The sequence below is a fragment of the Saimiri boliviensis genome, chromosome 16, assembly GCF_048565385.1.
Source record: "Saimiri boliviensis isolate mSaiBol1 chromosome 16, mSaiBol1.pri, whole genome shotgun sequence".
NCBI lineage: Eukaryota > Metazoa > Chordata > Mammalia > Primates > Cebidae > Saimiri > Saimiri boliviensis.
Window position 1 is genome coordinate 60,481,136 of NC_133464.1, and position 14,064 is coordinate 60,495,199.

At 38.4% G+C, this 14,064-nt stretch overlaps 1 protein-coding gene across 2 annotated transcripts in view; it reads right to left on the bottom strand.

Moving 5' to 3' along the window:
* Positions 1 to 14,064, bottom strand: part of CAB39L (calcium binding protein 39 like) — a 118,412-nt gene that overhangs the window by 26,084 nt on the left and 78,264 nt on the right. For both annotated transcript variants that reach the window (XM_010330084.2, XM_003942230.3), the window contains 2 exons: positions 12,118 to 12,183; positions 4,191 to 4,334 (listed from right to left, as the gene is read on the bottom strand). In XM_010330084.2, coding sequence (XP_010328386.1) covers positions 4,191 to 4,334; positions 12,118 to 12,183 — 210 coding nt within the window. The remainder of the gene's footprint in view (positions 1 to 4,190; positions 4,335 to 12,117; positions 12,184 to 14,064) is intronic.

The window sequence follows — 14,064 nt, forward strand, 5'->3', positions numbered from 1 at the left end:
CATCAAGCTTACAACTAAACATTGTTATTAGAGGACCTGCTGTAACGTGCATGTTTTTGAAAGTCCGCTTCCAAGAATCTACCAACGACTTTAAGAGAGGACTTACTGTCCCGTGAGTCCTTATGCACATGTCCACGAGTGTCTCTAAAAAACTACCTAGAAATGGATTTCAAAGTTGAAGGGTATCCACAGCTTCGAGTCTTTACGTTGCTAAACTGCTCTTCAAAGTGATTATAGCAATTTATACGGTATATGACAGTTCCCATTGCTGTCCAATCCTACAAAAATTTGATATTGTTGGCTTAAACATTTTTGCCAAAACGAAGAACATAAAGTGGAATCTCACTGATATTTTAATGGCCATTTCACAATTCAAGTTATTCTCTTCTCTACTCCTTCTCCTGAGGTGATCACTATCTTGAATTTGGTATTTGTCATTCCCATGCATTTTGTTTGTAATGAACACCTATTTACCGGCCCATTAGGTTTCGTCATCTGTAAACTACCAACTTGTATCTTTTGCCAGTTTTTCTGTTATTTGTCTTTTTCTAAGTGATCTGTCAGTTATATACGTCATATTCTACCCTGTGTTTTCATTTTGTTTATGATTTCTTTTTTGAACAGCGTTTCAAATTTTAGTGTGGTCACATTTTTAAGTATTTTCTATTAGGGCTGGGTATGGTGGCTTATGTCCATTATCCCAGCACTTGAGAGGCCAAGTCAGGAGGATCATTTGAGCCCAGGAGTTTGAGATCAGCCTGGGCAAAACAGTGAGACCTCATCTATACAAATAATAAAAATAGAATTAGTTGGGCATGGTAGGGGCAGACCTATAGTCCCAACTACTCAAGAGGCTGAGGCAGGAGAACTGCTTGAGCCTGAGAGGTCAGTGCTGCAGCAAGCCATGATCACACTACTGCATTCCAGCCTGGGCAACATAGTGAGACCCTGCCTCAAGAAAAATTTCTATTATGCTTTGTGATTTTTATTTCTTTTTAAAGAAATTCTTCCTACCCCAACATTATATAGACAGCCTCTTATTTTCCCTTCTAAAAGTTAAAAAACATTGCTTTTCAAGTGCAGATCTTCATCTAGAACTTATTTTTGTGTATGGTACAGGTTAAGATTCTCTACATGGACAATCCATCATCCAAGAAACATTTATTGAACGCTTAACTCTTTCTTCACTGATTTATAATCCCTCCATGATCAAGTATCAAGTTTCAGATTGACATAGGTTTATTTCTGGGCCCTCTACTCTGTTTTGCTGTTCTTTTGATCAATTTGTAAGCCAATACAAAGCTGTTTTCATTTACTTTAAATCCATAGTAAGTTGTAATATCTGGTAGAGTAGATTCCTCTACTTCATTCTTCAAAAGTGCCATAGAAAATTCTAGGCTATTGCTCTACCATACAAATTTTAGAATCAGCTTGTCAAGTTCCAGAGAAAGTCCAGTTGAGATTTTGAATGGAACTGAATAGAATTTATAAATTAGTTCAGGATTTCAATTGCTGTAATGGGTTTTTGGACAAGAAATATCTGAGCTGGAGCTTCCAGATAGCTGAAAACATGGAGGTTCCTGGAGAGTGGCGTGCTCAGGAAAGGCATGGAAGCTCCATGCCCCTTCCTCATACCTCGCTCTGTACATCTCTTCAATTTAAATATATATAATATATATTATATATAATATATTATTTATATAATATATATGTCATATAATATATATATAACATATATATTATATATTATATATAAACATATATATACATATATATTTAGTCACCATATATATAATGAATTAATAAATATATGGTGGCTGAATGATCAATTAAAATGTCTTACCTCTCAAAGCAACAATTAACTTATAAACTGCCATGCCTCCCATTTATGGACTTAGAAATTCTATCACTTAACATACATTATAAAAACCAAAGCCAGGTGCCATTGCTCACACCTGTAATCCTGTAACTAGACAGCTTAACTTCAAAATGCATTTAAAAAATTTTTTTTCCTTTCTCTTGGGTTTCAAGATGTAAGCTTGAAGCAAACCAAAGAAGCCTTTGCCCTTAGTCTTAAAATAGACTCCATGTCCCCGCCTTTCTCACTGTCTCACTGTTACACTCCCTTCACATTTATCTAAGTGCATGCTGGTATCTAATTATCTGCCTGCTTAGAAGTTCCAGGTGCTAAACTTGAATTTTCAGTCAGACAGACCAAGCTTGGAGATCCAGCTGCAAAATTCCAGAGATAACCTCAAGGTGGCTAGTCAACACCCCAGCCATTGTTGAGATGATGCCAGCCTGCTTCCACCAGGACTGGGACCCAAGACAGCCACCAGAACAAGAAACACAGACATCGTGCTCCGTATAATTTTTGCATGCACTCTAGCCTGGGCAACAGAACAAGACCTTGTCTCTGAATTTAAAAAAAATGAATAAAATTTTAGAAGACTGAGAAAAAAAACCATTGGAGCAATTAAAATCCTGAACTAATTTATAAATTCTATTCAGTTCCATTCAAAACACCAACTGGCCTTTCTCTGGAACTTGACAAGCTGATTCTAAAATTTGTAGGGCAGAGCAATAGCCTAGGATAGAATGAAGTAGAGGAATCTACTCTACCAGATATTATGACTTATTATGGATTTAAGGTAAATGAAAACAGCATTGTATTGGCTTACAAATTGATCAATAGAACAGCAAAACAGAGTAGAGGGCCCAGAAATAAACCTATGTCAATCTGAAACTTGATATTTGATCTTGGAGGAATTATAAATCAGTGAAGAAAGAGTTTAGTATTCAATAAATGCTTCTTGGATGTTCTTTTTAAAACCTTGCCTTGCCCCTAAAATGCAAAGTAGTTGCATTGGATGGGAATCTAGACACTTTCCTATTACTAGTTTTGGCTAATAAAGTCACTTTCTTTCTACTAGACCTGCCTCTTGTTAAATGGACTCTGCATGTGGTGAGCAATCCGACTTGTGTACAGTTACAATCCCTGCACTTTGAGAGGCTGAGGCAGGAAGATAACTTGAGCCTAGGATTTTGAGACCAGCCTGGGCAACATAGTGAGACCCTTTTTCTCCAAAAAATAAAAAACTCAGCTGGGTGTGGTGGCAGATGTCTATAGTCCCAGCTACTTAGGAGGCTGAGGTGGGAGAGTTGCTTCAGCCTAGGAATTTGAGGCTGCAGTAAGCCATGAACACACCACTGCACTCTAGCCTGGGCAACAGAACAAGACTCTGTCTCTGAATTTAAAAAATAAATAAAATTTAAAAATATTTAAAAAAAAGAACAAAAAATTTCTGGAACTCTCTATACCCTTATTTCCATTCTACATATCTTATCATAAGATAAGAATCTTAACTATGAAAAAAATTAGCTGGATGCATAAAATGATCATTGGAGCATTACTTACAGTAGGAAAAAATGAAAATAACCTAAATATCAATGACAAAGGACTAGTTAATTAAATTAGAAGAAATATACCCAGTGATACACTATGATAGTGAGAAAACTACTGGCTCTAAAAACCATTTACAGCAATAATGAAAATGGTTACTTATGAAATATTATTAAGTAATAAAATTAGGATATCGATTTGTGAGTACAACGTGAATACGACTGTAGAAAAAAACTCTGGAATGCATGCACATGAAAATAAAATGTACTAAACTATTTACAATAGGGGAATATGGAATCACAAATAGAATTCTCTCACCTATCCCACCTGTTAAAAAAATCTATTGTCTAAAGGAGATAGTTTTCTATCATAACAAAATACATCTTAAAAAAAAAACATTAATAAAGTGAGTAGGACCCAGCTGTGTCGTCAGGGTGTCATTTAAAGTTCAAGAAGACAGTGCTTGTTGGAAGCAAAGCATTTAAGGCTGACACTCAGGGTTTTGGATCTAGCTCAATCACTGATTGTTTTAGAAGTTTTGGGAAAGATTATCACTCATTTTCTCCGTGAAAAAAATAAAAATATTTAGATGTGTAGATTAGTCAGGAAACCTTTATGAATGGGCATTCAATAAGACAACTGAAATTTCATCTAAATCATACAAAACACAAAGACTGCCTATCTCATTTTCTTTCAAGTATGAATGAGAGTAAAGAGCAGGGAGTTTGCCATTTGGAACTGGGAAAAAAAAATGCCAACAGCATCGTTTTCAGAGTTTGTACTTTACCTTAAAAACGTGAAAGGCTTCGAACTGGATGTTGGGACTTTTATCCCGAAGGAGGTTCATCATGAGTTTCAGGTTCTCCGGCTTGCTGATGTACTTTGTCATGATGGCAAAGTTGTGACGGTCCAGGATCAGCTCCCCTAGCAGCTACAGGGAAACACAAAACCAAAGCTGTAATCTCAGAGCCACCTGATTCAAAATATAGCTCACATCTTCTCACTGACAAAACACAAACATGAGTAAGAATGGTGTCATGAAAAAAATTAGGGGGTCCTTAATTGCATCTCAAAGAACAGGCATAAAAGCAGTAGTTATTGAGTAAGTTTTTCACACTGTTCTGCTGATGTCAGTGCTTAGTACCTTTTTTTAGTCAGTCTTCGCTGCAGCTCACCTAGAGCTAGGCAGAAATATTTATGATTTTCAATACTTACTTACTTTAATCATCTTGCTTTCTACTAATGTATTGCTCTGTAGGCATTCAGGTAGAAGGAATAACAAAACTGGCACCATAATGGTACCTTCTCTACCTGAATAAACGTATGCTAGGAGTTCATTATTAAGTCAGTTTGTTAAATGACTCCTACATTTCCCGACTTTTATTATAAAATCTGATATAAAGCCAAGAAAAATAGTTGACCCCAAATCCTTATCAAATTTAGTAAGTGCAGCAAGTTTTAATTAAAAAGCAAAGCAAAGGCTGGGTGCGGTGGCTCAAGCCTGTAATCCCAGCACTTTGGGAGGCCGAGGTGGGTGGATCACGAGGTCAAGAGATCGAGACCATCCTGGTCAACATGGTGAAACCCCGTCTCTATTAAAAAATACAAAAAATTAGCTGGGCATGGTGGCGTGTGCCTGTAATCCCAGCTACTCGGGAGGCTAAGGCAGGGGAATTGCCTGAACCCAGGAGGCAGAGGTTGTGGTGAGCCGAGATCACACCATTGTGCTCCAGCCTGGATAACAAGAGCGAAACTCCATCTCAAAAAAAAAAAAAAAAAAAAACCAAACAAAAAACCAAAACATTTTTGGTGACAAATTAATAGTTTCCCAAATACAGCATTACCCTAAAACAAAATAAAAATACCAAAAGTAAGAAAAGTTGAAGACCTTCTAGCAACATAGCTGAATGTATTGTTGCTCTATCTCAGAAACTTTTTTTCTCACTGTAATTCTGGAGACAGACTGACAGCCCCTGGCTGCTGTAGCAATTCCTAAACCTTCAGCAGCCAGGGGGCTGAAACATACCATAACATAATTTTATATAGAAGATATATTTAGTGTTCAATTGTTCTATTTACTAGACTTTTTCTGAAGGCCTCAGGAGAATAAAACATTGTTACATGGTTACAAAAATCCTGGATGGGAAGAAAAGCACATCAAACTGAGGGCCAGCTGTCTGTCACAAAGGAGTCCCAGATGTGTACAAGTGTCCGGCTGCCAGTAAACCACCACATTGCCTGTGATGTATCTTTTGTCTGCTTAACAAGTAAGAAGTACACAACTTGAGGTTATTTTAGTACATGAAAATAAGGTTTATTGAACCTGAAAAAAGGATGACCACTGTTAGAGGCTGGCTGGTGACTAGTTATTCTCACATACACGGAACAGCAACCATGTAGTCAGATTGTTAGTCTGCATCCTCCTTAATCTTTCTGCAGCTTCTAAAACTAACCCAATACCTTTTGAAAACCTTCTTTGCTCCTGGTTTCTTACTTTGTGCAGCTTGTTCCTTTGCTACCTCTTCCATGGCTCCCTTACCTTTTGCACTACTTATGCAATAATTTTCCAAATTGTTTACATTGAACTGCTGTCTTTTATCTCCCAAAAGTCCCATCTATACCCATGGGTTCAACTGTAACATCTAGGAAGATGTCTCCCAAATCTACATTTCTAGTCTTAGCTTCTTTCCTAAACTCTAGACTCACATTTCTAACTGCCCACTGGGGAGGTCCACATGAACACTGCTGGTCCTTCACACTTCACATCTCTAAAACCAAGTCCCTTTCTGCTCTTTGCTAATGGCATCAGGAGCTGCCCTCCTTCAGCTGAAAAGAGAGCTAAAGTCTTCCTTAGCATCTTTCTTTTCTTTACTCCTCACATCAAATCTCCATCCAAGATCTACCAATTTTCTGCTTTTAAGTGTTTCTTGAACACCTTTCATTCAATGTTCACAGCCGGTAATCTCTTTCAAAACCTCACTACCTTTCAGCTGACCTACTGCCACAGCATGCAAAATGGTCTCTCCTTCAGTCTTCACCTAATCCAACCTATTCTGCACATTTTGGCAGAGAAATCTTCCCCAAAATCAGCTGTATTTGTTACCAATTCCACTTAGAAAGTGAATGCTTAAAGCAGCAAATTCCTAGATTCCCATAGATTTAGAAAAAAGGTAAACTCATTAAGATGGCATTCCCAGCCTCTGTGATGCGGAATCATTTCTCCGGCTTCCTCGCCTTGGCTCCCTTTCTCCGTCTTCATCAATCTCCTTTCTGTAGCTTTACCTCCCCAGCTCCAAAATCTTTCCCATTTTCACCTCTTCTCTGCCTGTCCAAACCTGGACAGAACTAGCTCAGAACTAGCTCAGACGTCACCTTTGGGAAAGCCTTTCCTCTTCTCTACAGTTGACTTTGCTTTGCCTTGCAGTACAGTTATTTGTGAGACTCCATAGGGGCTTATTCTCTAAACCAGGCGTCTCCAAACTACGGCCCGCGGGCCGCATGTGGCCCCTTGAGGCCATTTATCCGTCCCCCCGCCGCACTTCAGGAAGGGGCACCTCTTTCATTGGTGGTCAGTGAGAGGAGCACAGTATGTGGCAGCCCTCCAATGGTCTGAGGGACAGTGAACTGGCCCCCTGTGTAAAAAGTTTGGGGACGCCTGCTCTAAACAGTCTCAAATCCCCTTACAACCTGTGTGATGTGCATGGGTATTGCTGGGAAAATAGAAGTCCTACCCACATATCCAGAGCACAATACAGTTACTAATCTCTGAAAAAGAGACCGCATAACAGACAAAACTCTGCCTTATTACAGCCATGCAGCTACAATCCATTACATACATACATCTTCAAGATGCAGCGTAACCTGTCCACTAGAGGAGGACCTGACTACCATTTCTGTGCACTCTTTCATAGTTTGCCCTAATTCACCTAGCAATTGAGGTGACCATTTGTTTTAGCTATTTATCTGAATAATAAAACTTCCCTTATCTCTCTGACAAGCAAATAGTTGCAGCTTGGAAAAGGGCACATAGGTTAAACTCCCCTGGTGACAGGGAGATAGTATCATCTTCCTAGATGCTTATATTTCAAAAGTATGGCTTCCAGATCTTCCAAAAAGAAAAAACAAAAACTAAAAGACTTCCAGGTTGTAAAGCTGTTAAGAGGCTTACTTATCTTCTAAAGATATATACAGAAAAAAATCAAATACTGAATAGACATATACACACGTTAAAAGGCTTCAGCAAAAAGAAAATTTCATTTTTGAAAATTTACACACATATATTCAATAAACGTTTGTTGAAGGTATATTTATGAGTTAAGTTTGGACTAGATCACTTCAACTTTTATTACCTGGGGATACCTATATATAAATTCTATCCAATCTACCCTCTGCTAATAGGATTTCATAATTTTTCTGAAACGATTGTGTTAATTCAACACTAAATTTTTTAGCCATTAAATGTTAGTCTATTTTAATATTGACAATGACAAAAATACTACATTCCAGAATAATACAAAGTACTATAAAGCAATACTATACTAAGTAAATGGAAAACACACATATTTTACTTCTTTAAATTTTTTATTTTGTATGCTTCATAGTACATAGCTAAGCCATGCAGCAAGTGGAAATAAGTTTTTAGAAACTTAAGCGTTTTAATGAAATTGACCAGAGCCCCAAAAATTCCCCAGTTTCCACCAAGCTTCTTTTGAATTATAATCCTTCTTGCTAGTAATTAAATGCCAGGCCTCTCTGCAGAAGATAAGAAAGAAATTCCTGAGCTCTGTCACATGATGGAAAGAAATTTCTCTGTTAATTATTTTTTTATTGACACCGGGAATTAAGCACCCCAAGACAGTGCAGGCAAATTTAGAATATGATTAACAAAAGGCAGGAGGTAGCAACTTCTTTGGAATCAGAAAATAGCCTAGTACTTAAGACAGTTTATTACTTACAAAGTCACTATATAATAATCTGACCTCTCTTGTTTCCTGCAATTATGAAACATCGATGTAAAACATTATAGAATCCATCTACATAGAAGTACAGTAGTGTAAAAATAGAATATATTGCTACTACAGATCTAATTCCCAAAAGGAAAAGCCAAAATCGCATCAGTGGAGCTTCCAGGATGTTTTTCTAGTTAAAAAAAAAAAGAAGCAAACAATATTTATTTAATGAGTAAACAATAGCAATTTAATGATCTTGATGTTTACATATGAACTTATTTCATGTCTACCTTTTGTTTGCTTGAACAAAGTGATACAAAACCATTTTAGCAACATCTCTTCCTACAATCTAACATTTAAAAAAAGCCATCTCTCCAGTAACAATTATTTTAATACTTTCTGCATTCTTAGGTAATTTATCTGCATTTTTTAAAGTGTCCCATCAGTGCTTGGTTTTACCATGCTATAAATCAGACATCCATGAGACACCTAACTGTAAAGATTTTAGGCAGGAATCACAGGAACCACAACCAGGAAAGATGTCTCGTGAGTAGGCTGGGGCATTTGTAAATAAGTAGGAAAGATAAATAGCTTTCTTCCTCCTAATTTGGTTCAATCACCTTAGTTCATGCAAATCTCTCAATTTTGATCCAGTATCTGACAGACTCCCACTGAAAAACAGGAAGGATTTGGAGAATTTTTGAGCAACTTCCTATATGCTGGCCCTTCAGAGCATCATCACCTCTGTTTACTACTCCAATTACCATCTTCTTTTCAGGGCCACTACTTGTTGTACCATGGACGAGCTTACCTCATTGTGGCTATCCCTGTGGAGCCCTACAAATAAAGAATTCTATTCTTTATGTATGCAGCTGTATAAACAGTATACATCCATATCTTCATCTGCTCTTAGCAAGCTTTCTGGACATGGGAGAACATAGCACAGAGGTCACTGTCTCTGCCCAAAGGTCAATTCCACACATAGTTTGGTCTCATCACTACTGGCTCCAGCCCAGACAGCAGCATATCTGTGGGCTTTTTTTTCTAGATAGGTCTCCTGGTATGAGTTTCTACACAAAGGGGAAACTCAATAAAAAGTGATGGATGGATGGCTAAAAATGGCCGTCCCATTAATACACAGTGAGGGCACAAATCCAAAAGAAACCAAGTCATGGCTGATGCAGGACTGTGGGCAAAGTAAATTGACAAAAATGTGACACAAAACAGATTGACTTTATTATCTAAGCTTAAAATTAGACCCCAAATTTAGAAGCAAACACATTGTTCTATGAATGCCATCATCTTGGCATGTAAAAATAATACAAGTGTGTGCCACTATATCCAAATCTAGAAAAAAAAGGAAAAAATGATTAATACAAGTGCGATATTCAGCAAACTGGACCATCACACCAGTTGCCACACTAAAAATAGTTTTATCATCTGCTGAAAACATTGTTTTTGTGGGATTCTGAGTGGGATCTGCAAGGCAGAGATGCAGCTCTCGTCCACATCTCCCTCCTCTCAGAGGCTCTTCCACCTCCCATAGGCCACTCCAGGCACCTTTCCACTGAGGGAGGGAGGGCCACTCATGGATGGATGTGATCTTACTCTGTCATTTTCACAGCCAGTTAATAGGTGCATAACCTCAAGTAGCAGAGGTAATTTGGTTACACACACACACACACACACACACACACACACACACACACCCTTATCAGAGTCATCTTAATTTTTCACAAATTTAGCCCTCTGTTCAAAGATCAACTTATCAAAGAGATTTCACTGATAGTCTAGCTACTCTGGTACACACCTCCCCACCATCCTCCGAGTCACCACTTTCTGCCTCCTTTCCCTACTTTTCTTTTTAGTACTTAAAACCATCTGAAAATTATGTATTTATTTTTCTTATTATCTGTTTTCCTCCAATAGAATGTGAGGTCCAAAGCTGTTCTTAGCTGTCATCATCTATCTGGAGAATAAGCACATAAATATTTGTTGACCAAATGGAATGTCTTATTACCTCCCTCACACCTCCTTCTCCAATAATTCATCAAACTATGCTATTTATGGGTAATTGAGAATTGACTTTATTTTTGTTTCCAGCTAGCTGCATTGTCTTTTAATCTCTTGCCAGATTCTGTTTCAGTGTAATCCTAGCAGTATTTTAGAAAAGCAAAGTTTCGTATATGGGATCATGTATCTGTTTGTTAGTTGATTTTTAAAAAACATTTCTCGGCCGGGTGTGGTGGCTCAAGCCTGTAATCCCAGCACTTTGGGAGGTCGAGACGGGTGGATCACGAGGTCAAAAGATCGAGACCATCCTGGTCAACATGGTGAAACCCCGTCTCTACTAAAAATACAAAAATTAGCTGGGCATGGTGGCACGTGCCTGTAATCCCAGCTACTCAGGAGGCTGAGGCAGGAGAATTGCCTGAACCCAGGAGGCGGAGGTTGCGGTGAGCCGAGATCGCGCCATTGCACTCCAGCCTGGGTAACGAGAGCGAAACTCCGTCTCAAATTTCTGTTCTAATTCTTTTTTTTTTCCTTTTCAAAGCGCTGTTTAATTTTTTTCTTTTTCTTCTCTTCTAATTCTTAAGGAACAATCATGTTTCATGTTTCCATCTCTTCTGTAAATATAATGTGAACAGGTCATGTTAGGAGGTGGAAGTATTTTAATCAACCTAGGTTGTTTAAAACACCTAGGTCGGAAAACACTGACTGACCTAAATGCTCAGGGAATGGAACCTGGCGATGAAATGTAGTATACAAAATTATTTAAGAAAATATGCTACAAATCTGGGAGATAAACGTCTTCCATAAAACAGAAGCCCATAACACTTCAACTATCTAATTTGATAGTAAAAAGTTATTTTATACTAAAAAAAATAAAGATATTAAGAATTTATTGGCCAGGTGCAGTGGCTTACGCCTGTAATCTCAGCACTTTGGGAGGCTGAGGTGGGAGGATCACGAGGTCAAGAGATCGAGACTATCCTGGACAACATGGTGAAACCCCGTCTCTACTAAAAATACAAAACTTACCTGGATAAGTTCCAGGCACTCAGAAGGCTGAGGCAGGAGAATTGCTTGAACCCAGGAGGCAGAGGTTGCAGTGAGTGGAGATCAATTTATTTATTAATTGATAAACAAGAATTTATCAATTGCTATGCTTAAAACTTAGAGAAAAAGTTTAATTTTTGCATTTTATACTTTTTTTTTTGAGACAGAGCTTCACTCTTGTTGCTTAGGCTAGAAAGCAATGGTGCAGTCTTGGCTCACTGCAACCTCCACCCGCTGGGTTCAAGCGATTCTACTGCCTCTGCCTCCTGAGTAGCTGGGATTACAGGTGCCTGCCACCACGCCCAGCTAATTTTTGTATTTTTGGTAGAGATGGGGTTTTGCCATGTTGGCCAGGCTGGTCTCAAACTCCTGACCTCAGGTGATCTGCCTGCCTTCGCCTCCCAAAGTAAGTGATCTGCCTGTCTCAGTCAAACAGGCATGAGCCAAGATGCCTGGCCTCAGCAGAAATATTCTAAATTTTACTTATCATGTACTTATGTATATTGTTACTTCCAAAGGTAAGACAGGACACTTATATTATTTTGCTATAAAATACAGTCATAACATAAAACATAGTAAACACCTCTCAAGTTATAAAAAAAGATATTTTAATTGTTCTGTGTTTACTCAAATGCTAACAGACCCATCATTTGCTAATGAGATATCAACTTACAGGGACACTGACTTAAAGGAATTTAATATTACCTTTAAAGATTGTCTCTTAGTCACATAATTCTCAGACTGAAGCAATTTCTCATAGTCTTCAAAAATCTAATGAAAAGAAAAATACATTAGAGTGTAAAAGCAGCAGTGCATTCTCTGTATGAGGCTTGCTTGCTCTCTTATTCAGGAGCAAGTTCCCACCTAGCCATTTTGCCATCCTCCTTTAAGGTGAAGACACAGGGACAGGGAGTTCAAGAGTTACAAAAGACATCCTCCCCTATTTTGTTTTAGTTCTGCAAATTAGAAATTGAGTAGAAAAACTGAGTAATTCTGAGTTCTTCCAATAAATCACTTTGAATAAAACTAGTAAAAGTTGCAAGATAACTCATTTTGTGCCATTTTAAAGAAATCTTTATGGAGGTAGCCTTGTTGGTGGCTATGGGTCCGCAATCTGGGAAAATATTAAATACATTTAAGGCTTCACTTGGCAAGCCATAAAGAGTCAGACTGTCCAATTCACTGCATGAACAGATGAAGAACGAGGCAACCTTTGCTGCATGACAGCCACATTAAGCCCAACTGGTTCCTCTGGAGCACATCACTCTCATTGGAAGCTGGGGACACTGGTGCATGGAGTCCTGTTTCCTAACGTGGTCACCAACCATGGCCTAGGCCTTTCAGTTTAACATAGAGTGCTGGCCTCTGGGGAGGCTCAGCATTCGCTGCCACCATGTGTGGGTACACAGCTCAGAGAGCAATGAAGTGGAAGGAACAACCGCAGCCAGGATGGAGGGTAAGAGATCAGGAACTGAATGAAGAGGGTGACAAACTCCCAGCCCTCGGAGAGTCAACAGCGAGGGGAGTGTGTGTGCAGCTGTGTAATGAGTGCAAGCTGTGCCCATTGACAATCGCCAACAGAGAATTAATGAAGTGAAAAGTAAAAATATAAAGGTGTAGCTCACATTAAAATCACAGTAATTATGCTCTTTTATATGAATGACTTATTTATTTTATCCTGAAACACAAGGAAAATTTTGTGGATCATTAAATGCATCAGACAAGCCTTGTGATAAATTTGAATAGTAACAATAAAATGTAAATACGTGTATATAGTACGATCTGTCCTCAGTCTACCAGGTTTATTACTTTAGAGTCATGCATCATGTGCTCCAGTTTCATGGTGTACTGCTGAAGAAATAAAAACTAGGCCTTTGGGAGGCTGAGGCGGGCAGATCACAAGGTCAGGAGTTCAAGACCAGCTTGGCCAACATGGTGAAACTCCGTCTCTACTAAAAATACAAAAGTTAGCCCGGTGTGGTGGTGGATGTGTATAGTCCCAGCTACTTGGGAGGCCGAGGCAGGAGAATCACTTGAACCCTTGAAGGAGAAGTTGCAGTGAGCCGAGATCGCACCACTGCACTCCAGCCTGGGCAACAGAGCGAGACTGTCACAAAGAAAAAGAAAAGAAAAGAAAGGACAGAAAGGAAAGAAAGGAAAAGAGTTTGAAGAGGCACAAGTTTTCAGGGCTCATATTCAGGCCAGTGCAGGAGCCTCAGCAACTGTGAAATTGCTAAATTACACAAGAAGTGACATATGGATATAAAAACAAAATTAGGTAAATAAGGAGTCAAAAAGAATGAATTTCTTAGTCTCTCAAACTGTTGTGCATTATCCCTGAATGCATAGCGTTATTGCACAACACATTTACCTCATTCATTCTATAGGAGAGATTAGTAATTAGTTGATACTGTAGATTTTTCCATGTTATCTTAGCCTTTTAAAATTTTCATTTCTTATAAATGTGATATCTAATGCATCTTTCCTTAACATTCCATCTAGCACATACAGTTACTGAACAATCAAGCTATATATTAACAGTTTGTTTCCTAAATTCAAAAATATACAATTTCCTTTCAGTCTTTATGTTTTGGGATTCCTCTGGCAATAAAAATTATTCTCCTTGCAGTAGAATGAGGTTATCAGAGGCCG